This window comes from Cataglyphis hispanica, chromosome 18, assembly GCF_021464435.1.
Source record: "Cataglyphis hispanica isolate Lineage 1 chromosome 18, ULB_Chis1_1.0, whole genome shotgun sequence".
NCBI lineage: Eukaryota > Metazoa > Arthropoda > Insecta > Hymenoptera > Formicidae > Cataglyphis > Cataglyphis hispanica.
Window position 1 is genome coordinate 3589471 of NC_065971.1, and position 18702 is coordinate 3608172.

Genomic DNA, 18702 nt, shown 5'->3' on the forward strand with positions numbered 1-18702 from the left:
CAAAGTATGTTTACGGCAACGAGGTATTAGGAGGATAAGATAAGATTAGGCTGGTGCCGGTGCAACACCGTGTTGCAAACATGGTCTTAATATCGAAGTTTAAAGCTGGCGCAACTTCGTGGCGCGTGTTCTGGAAACAATTATTTACGCGTCGATATAATATGCAACTACCGTTGTTGTATAATGCGTATGACACACTCGCGGAATATTTTGCTTTGTCATTTTTTACTTTGCAATCTTTATGTTTCTTTGTAATATTTATGTTACGTGGTATATATTGAGAAGCGCTTACATAATATTTAACCTTAGAACAACGTGCAAATGAAGTATTTATTCATCGTTGCGCACATGCAAATGACATCATTTTGAAGTTAAACGAAATTCACATCAACTCCTAATTTGCGTCCGTATCATTAACATTTTACATTTTGGAATTTGTTAAATGAGTCGAATGTAAATTACCTCTTTAAAGACAGGTGAACAAGAGACGATAAGAGTATATACATATAATCTAAATACAATACGCAAAGTTAATTTCCACAAAACAACGAATTTAATTTGTATGCACGTTGATTTGAAGCGGACGCTACCGAATTGATCAGTCTATTACAAACTGACAGCGCTTTATCCGATATCCAAAATATCGGTAATTATAAACAATCTTGTATGTAAAAACACATAGTTTCAATAATAATTAATTAAAAATAACAGGCAACAGAATCCTAAATAGAAAAAAGCATTGCATTTTAGTGATAATCTAATAAAACGTAAAACGAAAATAAATGAATCATTAAACAAAATATAAAAGTAAGTTGCTACATCCTTGCATGTGGACAGAATGTTTGACGACGCCAGTTAAAAGTGACCATTGACACGGATTTTTAGCTCGCGGCTCCGTCTCGTCCCATGGGGTTATACAATTTCAAAGACGCGGCGATGAAACCTTAGAGGGGTCTCCCTCGAGAGGTTCGACGGAAAGAGAAAAAGAGAAAGAGAGAGAGGAGAGAGAGAGAGAGATAGAGCAAACGCGGCGCGAACGTGGTAGCCGCCAAGGTGGAGGCGTTGTGTGCGCATGGTAGCGGGTCGCGTCTCGCGGCGTGGCGGACATAAAACGATTCGGAACGAATTTCGACAAATTGACGTGGCCGCCGCGAGCAACGTACTCTCCTGCGCGCCAACCTGACCGAGCTGAACCGCGCTGAACGAACCGAACCGAAGGTACCCGCCGCCGCGCCGACCCGGCCAGAAAAAAAGTCTCGTCGACCTCACCCCTTTCGCCCCTGCCGCCGCAATGTGGGCCAGTTACCTCTCTCTAGCGCTCCTTTTTTTTCCGCTTTCTCCTTGCCTATATCTCTATCGCCTCTATTACCTCTCTACCGCGGCTCTCTCCCTCGTCGCTCTCTCTCCGGTACCGACCGTCCACCAACGGGTAATCGATTTAACGCAACGTCGCGCAGTAATTGTTAATTTAGATTTTTCGCGCGCTCAGCCACACTGAAAACTCTTCTCGACTTTCTCCCCCTCTCTCTCTCTCTCTCTCACTTCGATATCTCTAATGAGATTCGGAAATGGCTCAACGCCTTTGATGAGATTGTCTCTTTGAGAAAATAAAATTTGCGCGGTGTAAAATAATTCTTAGTAGTGGAAAGATACTCCCGCATAAGATGTGCGCGATTGCTAAAAACTCGCAGCACTTTCTCGAAACTTGCCAGAATCAACAGAAGCATCACACCTGTATATTTTTATACGGAGTTAGGAAAACCATCAAACGCGTTACGAACTTTGATTGAATGGAGCGCGCTTCAAGTTTGCGTTTCTTTAAAACGCGACGATGGTGCGCGCGGCGCAACAACAAAGTGCAACGCCGATGACAAACGACGGGCAGAAACGAGGTGTCAGAATGACGGGACCGCAAAAGGTAATGATATGATTGGACCGTTGTACGCTGTATGGGGGATGTTTGCGGTTTTGCGGTTTCCGCCCCTCGAATCGACGCCTCCTCCCTCTCTTTCTATCCCTCTTTCCCTCTTTGTCTCTCTCTCTCTCTCTCTCTCTCTTTGCCTCCCCCGCTCTCTTTCTGCCGGCTCTTATTGTTGCGCGCGGGCATCGTCGATTTCACGCCACGCCGCGGTTTACGATTCGCTAAACGACAGCGACGCGTTTTCGCACGCACGGCTTAATTTCGTTAACGTCCTTTAATCTCGCGTACACGCAAGTAATCGAACGTAAAACACGAAAAGCAAAAAGAAAGATAATTGTTCCAATTTGTCGAAATTTAGAAATCTCACCACTTAAAAGATTGTTTAAAAGATACTCTGATTAATGGCTAATTTCTGCAACGTTCGTTGCTGATGATAGAACGTATGTTTACATGTTTACATATATTAATCGGCATTTTTTTATTGATTAAAACAAACAATATCTCATAGCGCAATAAAAAAAAAAAAATATTTCCGAGATTAAAAATTGTCATAAATTTTTTTATGGCACTGTTTACGATGCCGAAAAAACCAAATAACAATATACAATACACTTTCGCATTAAATATAATAAATAGAAATTTCGGAATCCTCTTTTCTTTGAATTACTGCAGCACCGTTGTAAAAAAAATAGAGAAAATAAGATGTCATAGTTTTACCTCATTGAACGGTACATTCACGAGTATCTCCCATAAAACTATTTTTAGTCCTTAGAAAACTACGAGAAATGTACAGTTAGTCTATAGAATCTTTTTACAAGTCATTCGCAAAGATGGCGACTATTCACATTCCTTCGCGCAAATTTATATTAATGATAGCAATTTATTTAAATTGCTGATTGCGTGAAAACGATACCCGCGATGTGATTATTATTTCACCGAGAAATCGATAATTGAGCAATACACTCTTCCATCTGTCGGATAAATTGTCACTCGGATTTGTATGAGAAATTTGCGAAACGTTTAATTCTTAAATAACTAATAAGTTGATCGGGCTCCTTGCATAAGACACTAAGATTCCAGTAATTGATTTAGATTCGTGTCTTCATATTACACATCCGGTTTTTACGTAAAACTCCACCGAGTGAAAAAAAATAATCGTCGTCGCAAAAAAAAAATTATCAATGACAATTATTCATAAATATTGTTTTAAACTTTACAATGCCGTTCTTCGAGAGAAAGAGAAAGAGAAAGAGAGAGAGAGAGAGAGAGATCGTGTTACTATATTTAAAAAATTATTGCTATTGAATAAAAAGTATTAAAAAATAAGCATGTTATTATTTAATGTTGTTATTGACAACTTGACAGTAAAGATTTATTGTTAAAATATATTATTAAGTTTTTAATTTTTTCGTTGTCGCGTCAAAGAAATTTGTAAAATATCGTTATTCCTCATTTCATTATAAAAATATACGCTAGTAAGGTCAATCTTTATGTATAAACATCTCCGTGCAACTTGTTTGAAAAATCATCTTAATGAAATGTCTTAAGACGTCCCTGACTTTTTCTCTTTACCGTGGCTCATTACATTCGAGCACGAGCAACATCAATCTCCTCGCACGTGGAAAGCTTTAACAGACGAATTAATCGAGTTGGGTGAAACATGAGACAAAAATGGTCGCGGATTCTGCTATCGAACGACTCAATTCAATCATGCCAAAAACGTATTCTATAAAACAGGATTACATACTTTATATAGACGTGAGTATTCTCTTTTAGCACCTAAATTTTTTTTAGCGCAGCAAAGAAAAACGCACGTGATATTATGAGATCATAAATGCTCCCAGAATTAACTCAAGTAAGAAAAAAAGCTACTTAAAGACTGGATATTCTTAAAGATTCTGATTTCGTATTAAAAAAAAATTATTTAGAAAAATAAATAGTTATATATTCTATCAGTTTTTTCAATGAAGAGGATACGATCCGTGTTAATTTTCGACATAATTTAAAATTAATTTAAAAAAATGCAATTCTCTAAAATAAGATACCGCTATTGCAATTAAAACAGAATTCTTTCGGCAGCGAAAGAAATTACGTACAATATAATATTTCGTGCGCTAAAAAAGCGCACCTTCCACAGCGGCAGCGTTCCGAGAAAGTTGGAATCTCCACCTCGGGTCGGGCCCGGGCACACGACGAATGGACAAATTACAGGGTGCACGGAATAATGAGGCTCCCGTTCTAGGACGATACATCAGAAATCGGGGCATCTCGCGACTATAAATCACGCGGAACACGGTCGCTGCTGAGCCATCTTCGTAAAACCAATTGACGTGTTTCCATGAACAACGAATGCGCGTGGCACGAGCTGATACAATGATGCAAAGAGAAGCAATGCAGGAATGTTGACAATAAAATGTAAAATATAAAATTTAGAAAAAGATACTGCCTCTCTATGCATTTGTACGATCGTAAACTGTTGCATATATTATCTGTCCATTTTATGCATTTCTCATAAAATGGACAGGATAATCTTTTATTCGCATTCTTAATAAGTCTACATATCTATTACCGACTTCAAAGCAAAAAATTAACATGTACAATAAAAACAGGAATAGAAAAAAGCTCGTGTAAAAGCAATGTAACGTACTGTCATCGCGAAGAAGCGGAAAGTATCGTTAAGCCGGAGGACAGGCTCGTTGAAACGTGGTTATCTGTCGAGTTAACCATATGGTAATGATATTCTGTCCGACTTTGCAATGTATCGCAAAAACGATATCGCGCGTGATACAGAAAACTGGACACGTCGCTTCGGAATGTAACGTCAATATTATTCGAGACTGAGAACTCCTATAATGATACTAGCAAACTATATACATCAATATATTTTCCTCGATATTTCATTTATTTAACAGCCAAACTTGATATTTCTGCTTGATATTTTAACATTGACACTTTTTTGCTAACAGTACAATTTCGATATTTAAATTATAGTTAAATTAATTATCTTAATTATTTTTATAGCAAAAAATTCAATATTACTTTAATATTTTTCTAGGCAAAATGTAAATTTTCAATTATTGAAAATAATACACTTATTATTGTCTTTTATTAAATTTATTTTTTATATTTTGCTATATAAAATAATATTTAACTAAATTCTACTATTATTTTTATGCGTTATTATTTTTTTATGATTTCCATTCGGAAAAATAATTTTTATTTCACTAAAATAATATAATATAAATAACAATTAATTTTTAAATGATGGCAAAAAATATATTTTTTTTTTTTTTATAATAATTATAGCATTTAAATATTTTTAAATCACTAATATCATAGCATTGATCTTTACTTACAATATAGAAACTATACTACAAATTGAAAAGAAAATTGCCTTTCTTTTGAAAGCGCAGGAAAAAGTCGCAGCGACTTGTCCGTTACAATGAAATTGTTAAGGCACGTCATATAAGCGAAATTCAGAAAATCAAATGGCCACGATGAATTTATGTGCATTTCAAGCTCGTCCTGCGCTCGCTCTCGCACCTGTTTCCCGCCAAAACATTTCGCTTGTAGAATGAAATAGGTATGTAGGTAAGTAAGATAGGCGCGGTAGAAACAGATTATGATAAGTATAATCATCGACGATTATCGTGATTGTGAACGTAATCGCGCTCGCGAACATTTATACTCAAGCTCATGCAAAGTTATGTCGCACAAATTAGAGGATCGTCGTAACGGCGGCTGGAAAGTGCGCATAATTTCCCGATAAACCGCATTTAGAAGCGGCCACGTAACGCACATGCAACCGTCGCTCGTTATCGCGCTCGATAAACTCGTTTCACCCGATCGTCGGCACTTCGCGCTTTCGGCACAGATATACATATATATATATATATATATATATATATATATATATATATATATATATACATACAGGAGAAAAATAGGGAAAATACTACTCACCCGTATATGGCGTCCTTGTCGCGTTTGTGGACATCGGGTACCGCGGAGGCCGCGGCCGCGGCTGCTGCCGCCAAAACGTGCTGTGGCGGCTGGGGCGGTGGGTACTGGGGGTGAGCCGGACCCATACTACCGAGGTGTGGACTGTGATGGAGACCGGGAACACCGCGGGCATTACCGTGTGGATCGTACAGCCCTGCGCCTCCACCGCCACCACCGCCCTCGAGGTAACCCCCGTGCAGCCCGCCATCATCGTACTGTAATCATAAAATTACAAAATTAAAATATACATAAATTAAAATACATATATAAATATTGTAATGTTTTCTATTATTTAAAACGCACTTTTTTTCCATGTTTAATATTGGATATTCATTTCCTTCTCTCTCTTTTTCATTACGGATTAGTCTAAATTAAAAAATGTTTTTTGCAATTATGCCCTAATAATATTATATATTCTCGAGACAATAAGTTTCGAAAAAAAAAAAAACAAATTTTTATCTTCTGTAACCCATTATTATAATACTTTTACAATAAAATGTTTACAAAAGTAAAATTAACCTTTAATTTTTATCGCATTTGAAATATTTATATCAATATCTTCATTATGTTGTATAATTTTTCTATTATATATAATTTCTTTTTCAAAAGCAAGAAATAACGTGAGTTATAAAGGTTTAAATATAGGTGCTGTCTATTTTGGCATTGACTCATAAATTTAGAATCGCGCGTTTACAACGATTGACGCAAGGATTCTCGGAGAGAACAGGTGGAAAACGTTGAAAAGGTGACACGGGGCACCGCTAGAATGTCACGTCTTTTTTTAAGTAAACTTGTATCAATCATAGTTTCGCGACTTCATGTTCGTGAGACAAGCATTAACTAATCGCTTATAAGAATACTGTATTTTAAAATCAAATACATACAGTGTTATATGAATTGGCAATAAATACATTCAAAAAAACTAAACTAAATAATTTCATTAGCTAGCAAATTTTAATTCTTGTCTTTTCTTAAAAAAGCTTTTTCATATTTAGATATTTTTAGATGTAATTTATATTCAAGATAATAAAAGAATATTTTATGTCGCAAAAAAAATTAATTTATAATAATATTATATTTAAAAAAGCGCAAGTACAGCTGTCTGAATTTCTGTGTGAAATCGCGACAGAGTCAATTTTTTTTTTTGCCATCACTGTCGGAGAAAAATGTAAGATTTAATCGCCACAGGAGAGACAATTAATTACATACCACCGCATACGACCGGTAATAAATAACCGCGTATTCAATTACTCCTCTAGCAGCGCCGATCTACCAGAATACCGCAAAAAAAGGGCAAGACCTCGTGATTTCTAGCAATAAAGTTCTCGCGCCGATGCAAAGCTGATGGATGACGGGCAAAAGTGCGCTAATTGCCAGACAAATTCGAGAGCGCGGCGTATCGACAGGGTGCTTGACGAATTGAAAGCCTGGAGACCCGCCTCGATCGATCGCGATCGGTCGATCAATCGGGAATGGTAGCATTGATTTTTCGTCCAAGTCCGCGGTTTGTGCCACGGCCGTCTGCGCGGGAACGAAAGCAAGCCGATTATTATCGTTAATTGCTTAATTCTAGCGTCTGGCTTGGAATGCCGCGTAATTCCATTGCGAAAACAAGTAGCGGCGGGAATTCGCGGTTACCTTCCCAACCGGAGGAAGGAGGGAACGTGTTCCATGCAATCCGGAAAAATGTAATTCTGTCCGCTACAAAGTGACATTGCAAAAATATCGTATACCATCTGCGTGCGATCGGCATTTTGTTTAATTTAATTTGCATAATTCCGTATGATAGGGTGACAGAAAAGAATTATCAACTTGCACGATTCAGCAAAAATATGCCGATCTAAAAAAATCTCAAGGGATGCAATTATAACTGCTACTGCAGTACAATGCTATGGAAATATCGGGAACGCATATTTATGCCAAGCTCTTGATTAATTTGATTTACGCTCGCACGCCGAACACGTCAAAATCGCGGTGGAATTGCGAAAATTACATGACGCGAATCGAATGGGCCCGCTATCGCGCTTGAATTAATCCGATATACGCGCATTAAAGTCGCCTCGGAGCAGAATGAGCAAATATGACGAGCTGGTTAAAATTCGATCTTTCCAACTATGCGCAATATTTTCGTTTTCGTATCGCCAAAATGCAGCGATATAACGTCACGAAGATACGATCGAACTTAATACTGAATTAATATCGATAATATCTTCATTGTCGTTTCATGAATATTTATATCCCTGAGAGCTCGACATACCTCTTACTTGCTATATAAATAATTTTTATATAAAATACTGATTTCATATCGAGCTAAAGACATTGTGCTAATCTTAGAGAATTTTTATAAAAAAGATTTTAGCATTATTCATCTTTTTTAATGCAAGTCTTACATAGCTGATTTTATTTGTTATAAAAATATTTTTTTAGAAATATACTTTTACAACGTTATATGAACGCGCGATAAATTATCCTTCGACTGTGAATAATTTCACTTTGCGATTTCTCTGCTCATATAAGCACGCAAGTTCCATTTATCCGCGAAAAACGACGTAAAAGTATCTGGTAGCGCGCGGACATGTCGCGTTTAGAATGCGAATTCCGCCGAGGACTGAAAAAGGCCTCAAAGGTGAACAATAATTCACCGTCACGACAGTATGAAGATATCACTTGACGACCGAGCGGAATATCTTAAAGGGTAGTAGAAAGAGCCAAGTGAAGTTCTCTGTCTCTCAAGACACAATCATGGAGACCTGCGACAAACGTCTGCCGACGATGGAGCCCGTCATCGTCGTCGTCATCCTCGTCAACGTCGCCGAAAAGACTCGTGACAAGCCCGATTCGGGAGCATGCACGCCATATGTACAATACAAGCGCTATTTGCAGACAGTCCAGCGCTAATTTGTGATCGAAATGGCAAAGATGTTACGGCACGACATCGCGACAATAATCAGACTGTCACCGAGACGTTACGAGCGATGAATCGGCTTGACGTGAAAAAGATATTTCCGGAAACGAGAAAACGACGAATGGATTTTATTTAGCGAATCATGTTAATACATATAGTGCTTCTACAGTAAATTATTTCTCTCTCTCTCTCTCTCTCTTTTTCTCATCTTATTAATTAAATTCAATTAAGTTAATTTCTCTTTGAGCGCACAACCAAATATAATTATATTATCATGAAATAAACTACGAATGTCACATGAAAATTCATACGACCCCTTAAGTGCTGAATTACGTTGCGCGTAACGTTCGTCTCAGACAAAAATTGAATAATGCATCCTAAGACTAATATACAAATTTATCCTGTCACAGAGGATTAATGCAAGATGCGAGAATTCCGACGTATGGAAATGTCGTTTTTGCGTAAACAACGCGCGCGTACGGAGAGCCGTTTCGATTTCGCGTAACCGGCTCGGCAGGACTCGGGAGAACGGAGGGAAATTTAGCAAAGCCTGATAAACAACCGCCATTTATAAGTAGATAGGTCAAGGCAAACGCTTAAGCATCTCGGTATAGATTGCGAAAAAAAAACGCCGAGAAGAGAGGGATGCGGGGAAGAAAAGGAGGACAAGACGCGGCTCCGTAATATTGACGATTATCTTCGGAAAATGAAAATATAAATCGGCAGAATACATCGCGATCCCCGGCGGATCACCCGCGTGGATTCAGAAAATTGCCGAGTGATGGAGGTGCCGCCGTCGGCAAATTTTGCGAGCCGACGAGGTAAACACCAATAACCCCGACAACATTGGCCCACCGTCTCTATATCTTTTTCTCTCCTCTTCTCTTTTCCCCTAATGCACCCCGCCTCTATCTCCGTTGCACGGAGCACAGCCGGCGTTGAAATCAATTTCAGAATTGTATAACGTATCGCGCGCGAAGAAATATCGGAGGCGTCCTACCCGGCTATTAATCTCTCGCGAGAAAGGCGTGATGTGAGAGAGATTTCACTGAAAAGATTTCAAGGGAGAATAAAATCCATCTTTGGCATCGCCAGGCTCGTCATCACATTTCGAGATATAATACTATCCGAATAATTCTTCACATAAATGTTATTTTTATTAAGATCGGCTATAATTAAATATGTATATACATTGTAACTACTCGGTAGAAAATAACGACCTTGAATATCATCAAAATATCGCAGAGGAAAAAGACGAGGCTGTTGATGACGTTTGACGGCGGAGCAAGCTCGTCTCGAAATCGGCAAGCATGTTCGCGAGCTCTCCACGTCAGCCATAATGTTTTATTTCGAAACAAACTTTTACGTCGAAATTTTCATTTGACATTTAGTGTCGGCATGAAAATAAAACTCGTTCACCAAGGGGGAGAATCGTCTGGCGTAAAATATATAAACGAGAGATAGATAGATTGATTATTATTTAACACGCCGCGAATGAAATTTACAATTTATAATAAAAATTTCGTCGATGCGCATCGATTGACGACATTGTGTACTACTTACGGACACTTTCGCTATCAATATTGTAAAAATGCAGCTAATCAAATTTCGAAAAAAAAGTCCTGTAAATATCTACTTCTTTGTGAACAATATCAACACTTGAAAAATAATATCCGATATCACTTCTTTATTTAAAAAAGACATTTTATTCGCGATATTTCCATTTTGGATTCGTTCCGAAATATTTAACATTTTTCTTTTCTCCACACTCCACACAAAAAATTACGCGATATATAAAATATAATTATCATACATGGTAGTAATTAGTTCCTTAGAAATTCAATTATCTTAAATACTTACTTGATATAAAATCAGATAAAACTCCCGTAAGACAGCTCGCGCCTTGTTATCTTACCTCTATCGCTTCTCTTATTACGTTAGAATAGAAAATTCAACAATGTAAATCGCGATGGCATAAAACTTGGAAGTAACCCTGAAGTGGTTACGCTACGAACGTCACATTAAGATAAAACGTTTTCTTTATAATGATGATTATATAATGTTACACATCTTATAATACACTGTCTTCATCGTTTTAGTTTTTAAAGACACTTAATCTGCTAATTCAAAGAAAAATTATAAAGATTGTAGATGTACATATACGATATTTAGTTTAGTTTTACCTTTAACTTTTTTTATTTGCGTATGACTATAAATTAAGGAAATTGAACGTTTTTCTTTCCCAAAACTAAAGATGGAAAGGATTAGGAATTTTCAGAAAATCCGAAATACCACCAATATGCCATGGGTTGACAAATATGTGTATAACATAAGTTTATATATATATATATTTCTTAAATAATCTCTTTCTGCACAGAGTGCTCGAATTATAATTGTATTTATCACTATAATTATATTTATCGCTATAATTCCTTTTCTCGTGGACTACTAATAAAAAAAGCAGCATTCGCGAATTCGTCGACTCGTTGTCATCAGTGATATTTCGGATTTTTTGAAAATTCCTGATTCTCTTATAATTTATAATATCGAAAAAAGAAAATATTTCAACAGTTATGACAAACTTAATTCGCAGATAAAAACTAAACCAAAAGTATTTTTTCTTTTCTGTTACAAATTGGCAAATTTAAACATTTATACAATCTTATATTATTACTAATGTCACTATTTCGCGCATTTAAAAAGTTTTGACAGAATTTATGTGTTAACATTTCGGGGGGCAATCGCGGCGACGATGCGACTTGAATTATCACGATCACATTTTTGGAGAAACAGAAACACGCGGCTCGCATCGAGCGGCTCCAAATCGCGGGCATCGAGCCGAGTTAGGCCCATTTATCTCGCGCATGAATATGCCTCCTAACGACTGTCCAGACGAAAAAGGGGGAAAAAAACACGGTGCGCAACGGCCAATGGGGAACGACGAGAAATCGATACGACTTTAATCCGTAGGCTAAAGGCCGATATCCGCGGCAATCGGGAGAGCGAAAGTGATTGATGGATACCCATAAATACATAATCACGGCTCATTCGGTGGCGGTACAGCGCCGACGGACGACGAAAAATCGGGTACACCTCATCGTCGAAGAGTCGTCCGTTATTCACGGACGGAATTTTTAATCCGAGACGCCTTGTTACGTTGGTTCCCTCACTAAGATGTATACGCGCTACTCATACGAAACCAACGCACTTCTATTCATTTTTCCCGTAACTAGCGTCGGTTACTTCGTTATCGAAACGAAATCCAAAAGGGAATGAAAAACATTAATTCTAAATAATATGAAGATATATAGAAAAAATTGATTCTCATAAAAAAAGCAAATAATATTTTGTTGAAATATACTTTATTAACAAGTTTGATGTGTGCACATCGCAATGTATATTTTTTTAGTAAATTAATATAAGACTTATGTATTATCAATTTTCCAAGATCCCAAAATATAAAAGTTTATAAAATATTTCGTAAAATAAAAATTTCTTGCAGCTTGAAATCTTTCTACAATTAATTTTGAAAAAAGACTGATATATAACAGAATATAATAATGAAAAAGAAATTCGGAAATTCAATAAACAGACAGCCTGAATAATTTTTGTCATTAAAATATATATCGATAGTTTTAGAATTGTCTGCATATAACGAATAAATAAGATTAAAAATTGTAAAACAGCAAAATAAATTTAATATTTATCGCATTTGCGATCATTCCCGATACCTGTCATCGTTCACAGACTGAAAAATGACCTGACATTCCTTCGGTAAGCGTGCATATCTAGCATTCGAATATTCATCACGTTTCGTCAATATTTTGCAATCTCCGACGGGATGTTAGGTCGCCGAAAAAAAAAAAAAATCATCTGTCAAAAATCGAGTTTTGCCGTGGATTTTGCTTTCTCCGTTTCTCCGATCCGCAGGAATTCTCCGAGCTACACGCGAAAGAGTTTCGCGACTCACCGAAGCGGGCACTCACGCACGCACGTTTCGGCAATTTTGCGAGCGCAACCGGGATCGAAGAGCACAGCACGAAGCAGAAGAATTGAGCGGTAAAACGCGTGCGCTCGGTCCTTTTGCACAATCCGACTTCGATTGAGACTTCGCTACCGGACGCAAAAACATGTTATTTACCCAAAATCATCTATACTCATTATATCCAACTTACTCGGAACCGTTCACATCGCGAAGCGCAATGAACACCTTGAGAACGGCACTGAACTTTATTCAAGGCAGCAAGAAAAAGAGAAAGAGAAGAAATGTAGCGCTCGACGCAAATTTTCTTCATTTTCTGACGTATTTGAACAGTATCAAAAGACAAGATAATTAAATTTATATTCCGATTATAATATAATACCAAATTAAAAGCAAAATCTATAATTCGAAAATGTCATATAAAAACGTACGCAAAGATTTGTCGATACGTCTCGCTAAAAACTGAGAAGGAGAAAGAAAAGAAAGATCTTATAAATATATCGAGTCGCACGCATCGCGACGTGTCACACGCGCAAAGAGTATAAATATGCGAACGATTATCGGCGCGCGAGAAGCGTTGCTTTTGCGCGGAGAGTCAGTTATCGGAATCAATACGACCCCTTTAGCACCGTGCATTGAATGATCAAGAAGTGTCAACACGATCGAATTTAATCCTCAACTCTTTCGCTTCAACGATCCAGTCCACTACAAGTATTTCGCATTTGCATACGACGGAATAAAAATTATTCCAATATATTTTCCGCATCTCGACAAAACAAGTTAGCCGCGAGAAATTCAAGAACATACAATTTTTTAGAATATATTCGCGAATATATTCGCACACACATACATGCATATATAAAAATATTTATTCACTAAATGTCAATTTTATCGTAACAATTTTTAAATGAGACAAATATTAATGTGTAGCTCTTCTCTCTCGGAAGCTGCATATTTTAATTTGCAATAATTTCTTATGCTCTATCTACTTTAATATTTAAACGATATAAAAAATAAAAACTATCTACCAATATGTCATATAGTATACATAAATTTATTCCTATTTCGCGTCATTTTAGCGTTGTAATTTACAATTCGCATTTATGTAATGATTATAATATATTAAAAAATTAAAAAATGTAAAACTCAAATGTCGAAGAAGAAAAATATTACATCCGGTCAGTAAAATATCACACAATAATAAAAAGTGACAATAGATCAACAAACATCATATGACAAGTAAAACATTTAAATTAGAAAGAAAATATATATGTATAATAATTTAGTGTATATTCTCGTGGTTTATGTTCATAAATCGTAAAAATTTATTTAAATTATCCAAAAATTTAAGTTTCGATAATTGCATTTCTTTTATATATTTTTTCTTTACATAGACATAAATACGCAAATCACATCCTTAATTTCGCGCGCAGATTACTTTGACAGATTCCACGTAAGCGGACAAAAGTCTATCACGAGACAGAGATTTTATATGAAAACGACAATTGTCTGCAGCAATTCTTACATGTCTGCCGTGTAAATTGTATAAGCGCACAAAATTTAATCAATTCTCCGAAAAGAAGTATCCCCGACTACAAGCTTTCCGTCTCCGTTTGCTGATCAGAAACGATGAGACGTTTGAAATAATCTCCCTTCGAGAATCGCCCGTCGGGGTGAATATAAAGCGACGGTGAATTTTTTATTTTCAATCGTTGTTTCATTTACACAATTTTGTGTTAATATTTCGTGCAGACTCTATCATCCGTCGGCGGATTTCACGAAGAAAGATAACTGACACGCATATAGATTTTAATCACAAAGTGGGAATTTTTAAAAGAGAAAGAATGAAAAATTCATCGTGACATATTAAATTTGCGAGCTCTCTGTAATTGATGAAATTTAATTTGCAAACTTGGATGAAAATGACGTCATCGAAACTTAAATATTGAAGACTTTAATGCAATTATACAAAGTCGAAAATGATAGATGCGCACTGCTAAAATAAATTTTAACAAGTAATAAGAAAACCTGAGAATTTCGCAATGTCAAAAGAAATAATTTGCAGTTGATACGCTATATCATATAACGATAGTGTGTAATAATTTAGTTTTTGAAAGTTGAAGAACGACTCGAGTTCACGTCGCTCTCGGCGCTTAAAGTGTAAAAAATGAAAGCTTCAACAATCGCACTTAATTAAATTATCATAGAGACAACTATCTATTACCGAGATAATTTTGCAATTATTTATTACGCTAACGCGCGGAATAATGAAGAAATAATACGTCTAACTCTTGACACATTAGAAGTATTTACGAGACACGATGTGAATGGAAACGCATTTCGGAATAGCGACGTCTTTCATCATTGAGGACAACAACGGAGTGTCAATTTGTCGCTTGTTTTAATTACGCGTTCGCAGAGTGTCACGCGTGTTTATCATCGCGACTTGACTGGATGAGAGAGAGAGAGAGAGAGAGCTACAAGTCTGCTCTCTTTCTCTGAAATTCTACCACAACCGGAACCGTTTTCAACACATATAAGTCCGAAATGTTGGAGATAATATCCGAAAAAAATAATCATATAGCGAATATTCAACGAGAAATCTACATTGCCATAAATGCACTCGAGCGAGGATCTCTCGTGGCTGATTTCGAAATGTATGACCTCGACGCAAATTCTATCTCTCCGCTCGAATTTTGTTAATCCTGTACTATTCGAAAGAAATCGACGGCGACGAACGCGAGGCGTCGTCGGTCTCGATTCACAATCGAGGCCAGAGGAAATTTACTCCCCGGTGTTGTGTTATGATTATCGGTCGTAATTACGCCGCGGTCAAAGTCGTCCGATTACGATGCGTTTAATCGGCACGTAAACACGAAACCGGCCCGCAAGACTCGCAACGGATAATCAACGCTTTCTATCTCTTTCTCTCCGCCTCTATCTATCTCCCGTCCGCTCGCATCCGTGTAAATCGACGAAACGTCCGAATTTCGCGCGCGAATAAGAAATTTGCTCTCGGTGAACTCGCCAGCACAACCCTTTTGTGCGACCGTTTTTTTCCTCGACCATCGCAGACGCGTTGTAAGCGGCGTTACAAAACCGCCGTGGCGGTCGCGACATGTAAATTTTCTTTCGACACGGTGACGATATTCAATTCAAATTCACCGGCTACGAGGATCCGCGCGCGCTTAAGACGAGACTCGTTGTCTCTCTCTCTGAGCTGCGAGGCTGTTTTATAAATTCACACACGATGCCGATGAGCTCCGAGGCTGCCTTTATAAGCAGTATCCGTAAAAACTCCATCTTCCTCGAATCGCGAACGAACGAATCGCGCGGGTGCATTCAACGACGACAGATACTCGATCACTTTCGCGTAACGAGTCTTATTAAAATGCGACATTTAGAGAAGATGGGATCTTTCTACAATTGATGGCATTTTCCTTCTGAATCACTCTCGTGATATTGTTATTCAGACACTTTTAGCGCACTCTTGCAAAAAATATTTATAAATATTTCAACCCTATATATTAAAATATCTAAAATAGTTGTAGAGAGCACGGAAGCAATTTTACATGACTCGCGAGTCATTTCGCGGCCTATCGATTATTTTGCCTAACATCGCGAATGACTAAGGGGCAAAAGGTAAAGATAAATGCAATTGTATAAAACGTACCCTTGGCTGCGCCATGAACGCCCTGGCCGCGCCGGGGAACTCTGCGTGCTGAGCCACCGTAGCGGCTGTATTTTCCCACAATGTAAGCAAGAGAGCCTTGACACTTCACAACACTTTCTCAGCACGCACTTGGGGTAGCGCGATCTAAGCCTGTCGCTCGGACGCGCTACGCTGACGCTGGACTTTCGCGGTAAAAGGTTAGGTTGTCCGACGGATAGAGATCGAAGTCGAATTCCAACCTCCGTCAGCAGCCGACGGTCAAGTTGAAAGATGAGTTTTTTTCTATTCCTTCTTTCTAGAATAATCGGAAACAATACTCGAAATACGAATTTACACGCACTCGACTAAGTCTGGAACAATGGCGTTCCGTCGGGCCGCTTCTATTTCGCTCTAATCTTTCTCTCTGAGTTTTCCGTTTTCTCTGCACTAATTCCTCTAATTCTCTCTCTTATATCTCGAAGAGTTCAAGAGAGTCGCTCACAACGAGACGTGTAGCCGACGTTGAATTTAGATAATCGCGAACAAGCGTCAGCACAGCTCGGCAGGTACCGCTGGCGATAAGGTTTCTGCGACGGTCACGACGACGGCTGCGGCCAGATACACGTGTTTCCACATCGTTGCTGATGACACCACCACGGTCGTTTCGGCACACAGCAGCTCGGGTGTCAGAGCGCCTCCCGTCAATTCCGCATAACACGCTTGCACGATGCGCGCGGGCACGTGCTTCGTCTCGAGAGATATCTTCAACGACGGTGAGTTTGGGAGCAGGATAAGTAGCAACGCGGAGAATGGCACCTAGAGCGCGAATTTCGCGCGCGAAGCGATCGCGGGACCTGTCGGCCGAGCGTGCCACATCGAGATGGCGCCGGGATGTCTGTCACAAGTAGCGCGAAGTGAGCCGAACTTTGTTCTCACATCCGCGACACACGCGATACGATACGACGAGAGATGCGTCGAGAGAGAGGGACGTCCTGTTTTTCTATATTCACTGTTTCGCGCACCAACAACTGATGATCACCGATGATGTCACTGACAGAACACGTTACATCCTTCGGTACTCAAACACGAGACGAAATCCACAATGACGCCCGACGACGAAGACGACGACGACGGCGGGCGTCACGACTTAACACTATTTCACCGTCGCGGCACAGTCAACCGATGTGTTTACGCTCGCACCTCGCGGATGCTCCTCGCGGTATTTACGTGGGATAGACGCGACGCACAACAGTGTGACAGTAACGTTGCCACGACGATGCGCCTCTATCCAGCGATACGTATCTTCTTCCAAGTTGCCGTCTGTCGCGCACAATCTGCAAAAACCGAGTTGCGGAGCGATAACGCGCGCGCGACGTTACGACGAGTACTACACGGATACGACGGAGACGGACGCGACGCGACGCGACGATGACGACTCGACGCGTTTACTGTGTACACAACGGGTGCATACGATATCACCATAAAGACCGTACGGACCGTACGCGAGTCGAGAGAGGAGACCGCGCGAGCGAGTGATGTCCGCGAGACGTCGGCGACCCTCCTCCCTGACCGTGACTACTACTGCGTGTGGCACTCGTAACTCCGGCGGACAGAAGGTGGTAGGTTCGTAGTGTGTTACACGTAGCGCGCGGTCGAAGGCAGCCACGGGGATATGCGTGTTTCAGGTTTCCCCCACGAAAAAGCAACCGGGTTGTAGATCGCACGGGTTAGAGAAGAGCGGAGCGAGCGAGCGTGGAGAGTAGCGCCTAGCGCGGTTTTAGATCCTGCGCCTTCCGCAGTCGTTCGCCAACTGTCAATCAGCGCCGCGCTACGCCGTAGAGTGGGAGACTAGCCGCCACGCCTACGGAACGCGGCCAATGCGTCTTCGAGACCGCCCATCGGCATCGGGCGAGAGAGTGCGTGGTCCAGCGCCGCGACGGCGAGATTGCGAACTACAGAATCCTCCGCCATCGCTACACCACTACAAACGAGACCGCCGACGGATGACGACGACGACGACGACGACGACGACGACGACGATGACGACGGCGGGCCTCGGCGACGACGAGGGCCATGGCTAGGACGACACGAGAACAGGAGAGAACATCGTTCACGAAATACAGAGAGATCCCGCGGCCAACTATCCGTCGCTCCAATTCCACGTTCGTGCGCGGTCACCGAAACATTTCCCGAGGTAGATTCGCCTCTCGAGATTGTTCTTCTAAAAATTTAAGTAGAGA

The 18702-nt window shown here is 39.5% G+C and overlaps 2 protein-coding genes across 4 annotated transcripts in view; both read right to left on the reverse strand.

Moving 5' to 3' along the window:
• The window catches only part of LOC126856191 (INO80 complex subunit D), a 424295-nt gene that overhangs the window by 231398 nt on the left and 174195 nt on the right, over positions 1-18702 (reverse strand). The gene's annotated exons all lie outside the window — the stretch shown is intronic.
• LOC126856199 (homeobox protein homothorax) overlaps positions 1-18702 on the reverse strand; it is a 203176-nt gene that overhangs the window by 145061 nt on the left and 39413 nt on the right. Inside the window, exons 1-2 of one of the 3 annotated variants that reach the window (XM_050604490.1) lie at positions 16484-18258; positions 5885-6138 (exon numbers count right to left, since the gene is read on the reverse strand). In XM_050604490.1, the coding sequence (XP_050460447.1) occupies positions 5885-6138; positions 16484-16498 (269 nt within the window). In that variant the 5' untranslated portion in view covers positions 16499-18258. Of the gene's footprint in view, positions 1-5884; positions 6139-16483; positions 18259-18702 lie in introns of those variants that run through there. The other 2 variants (XM_050604487.1, XM_050604488.1) reach the window with 2 other exon arrangements.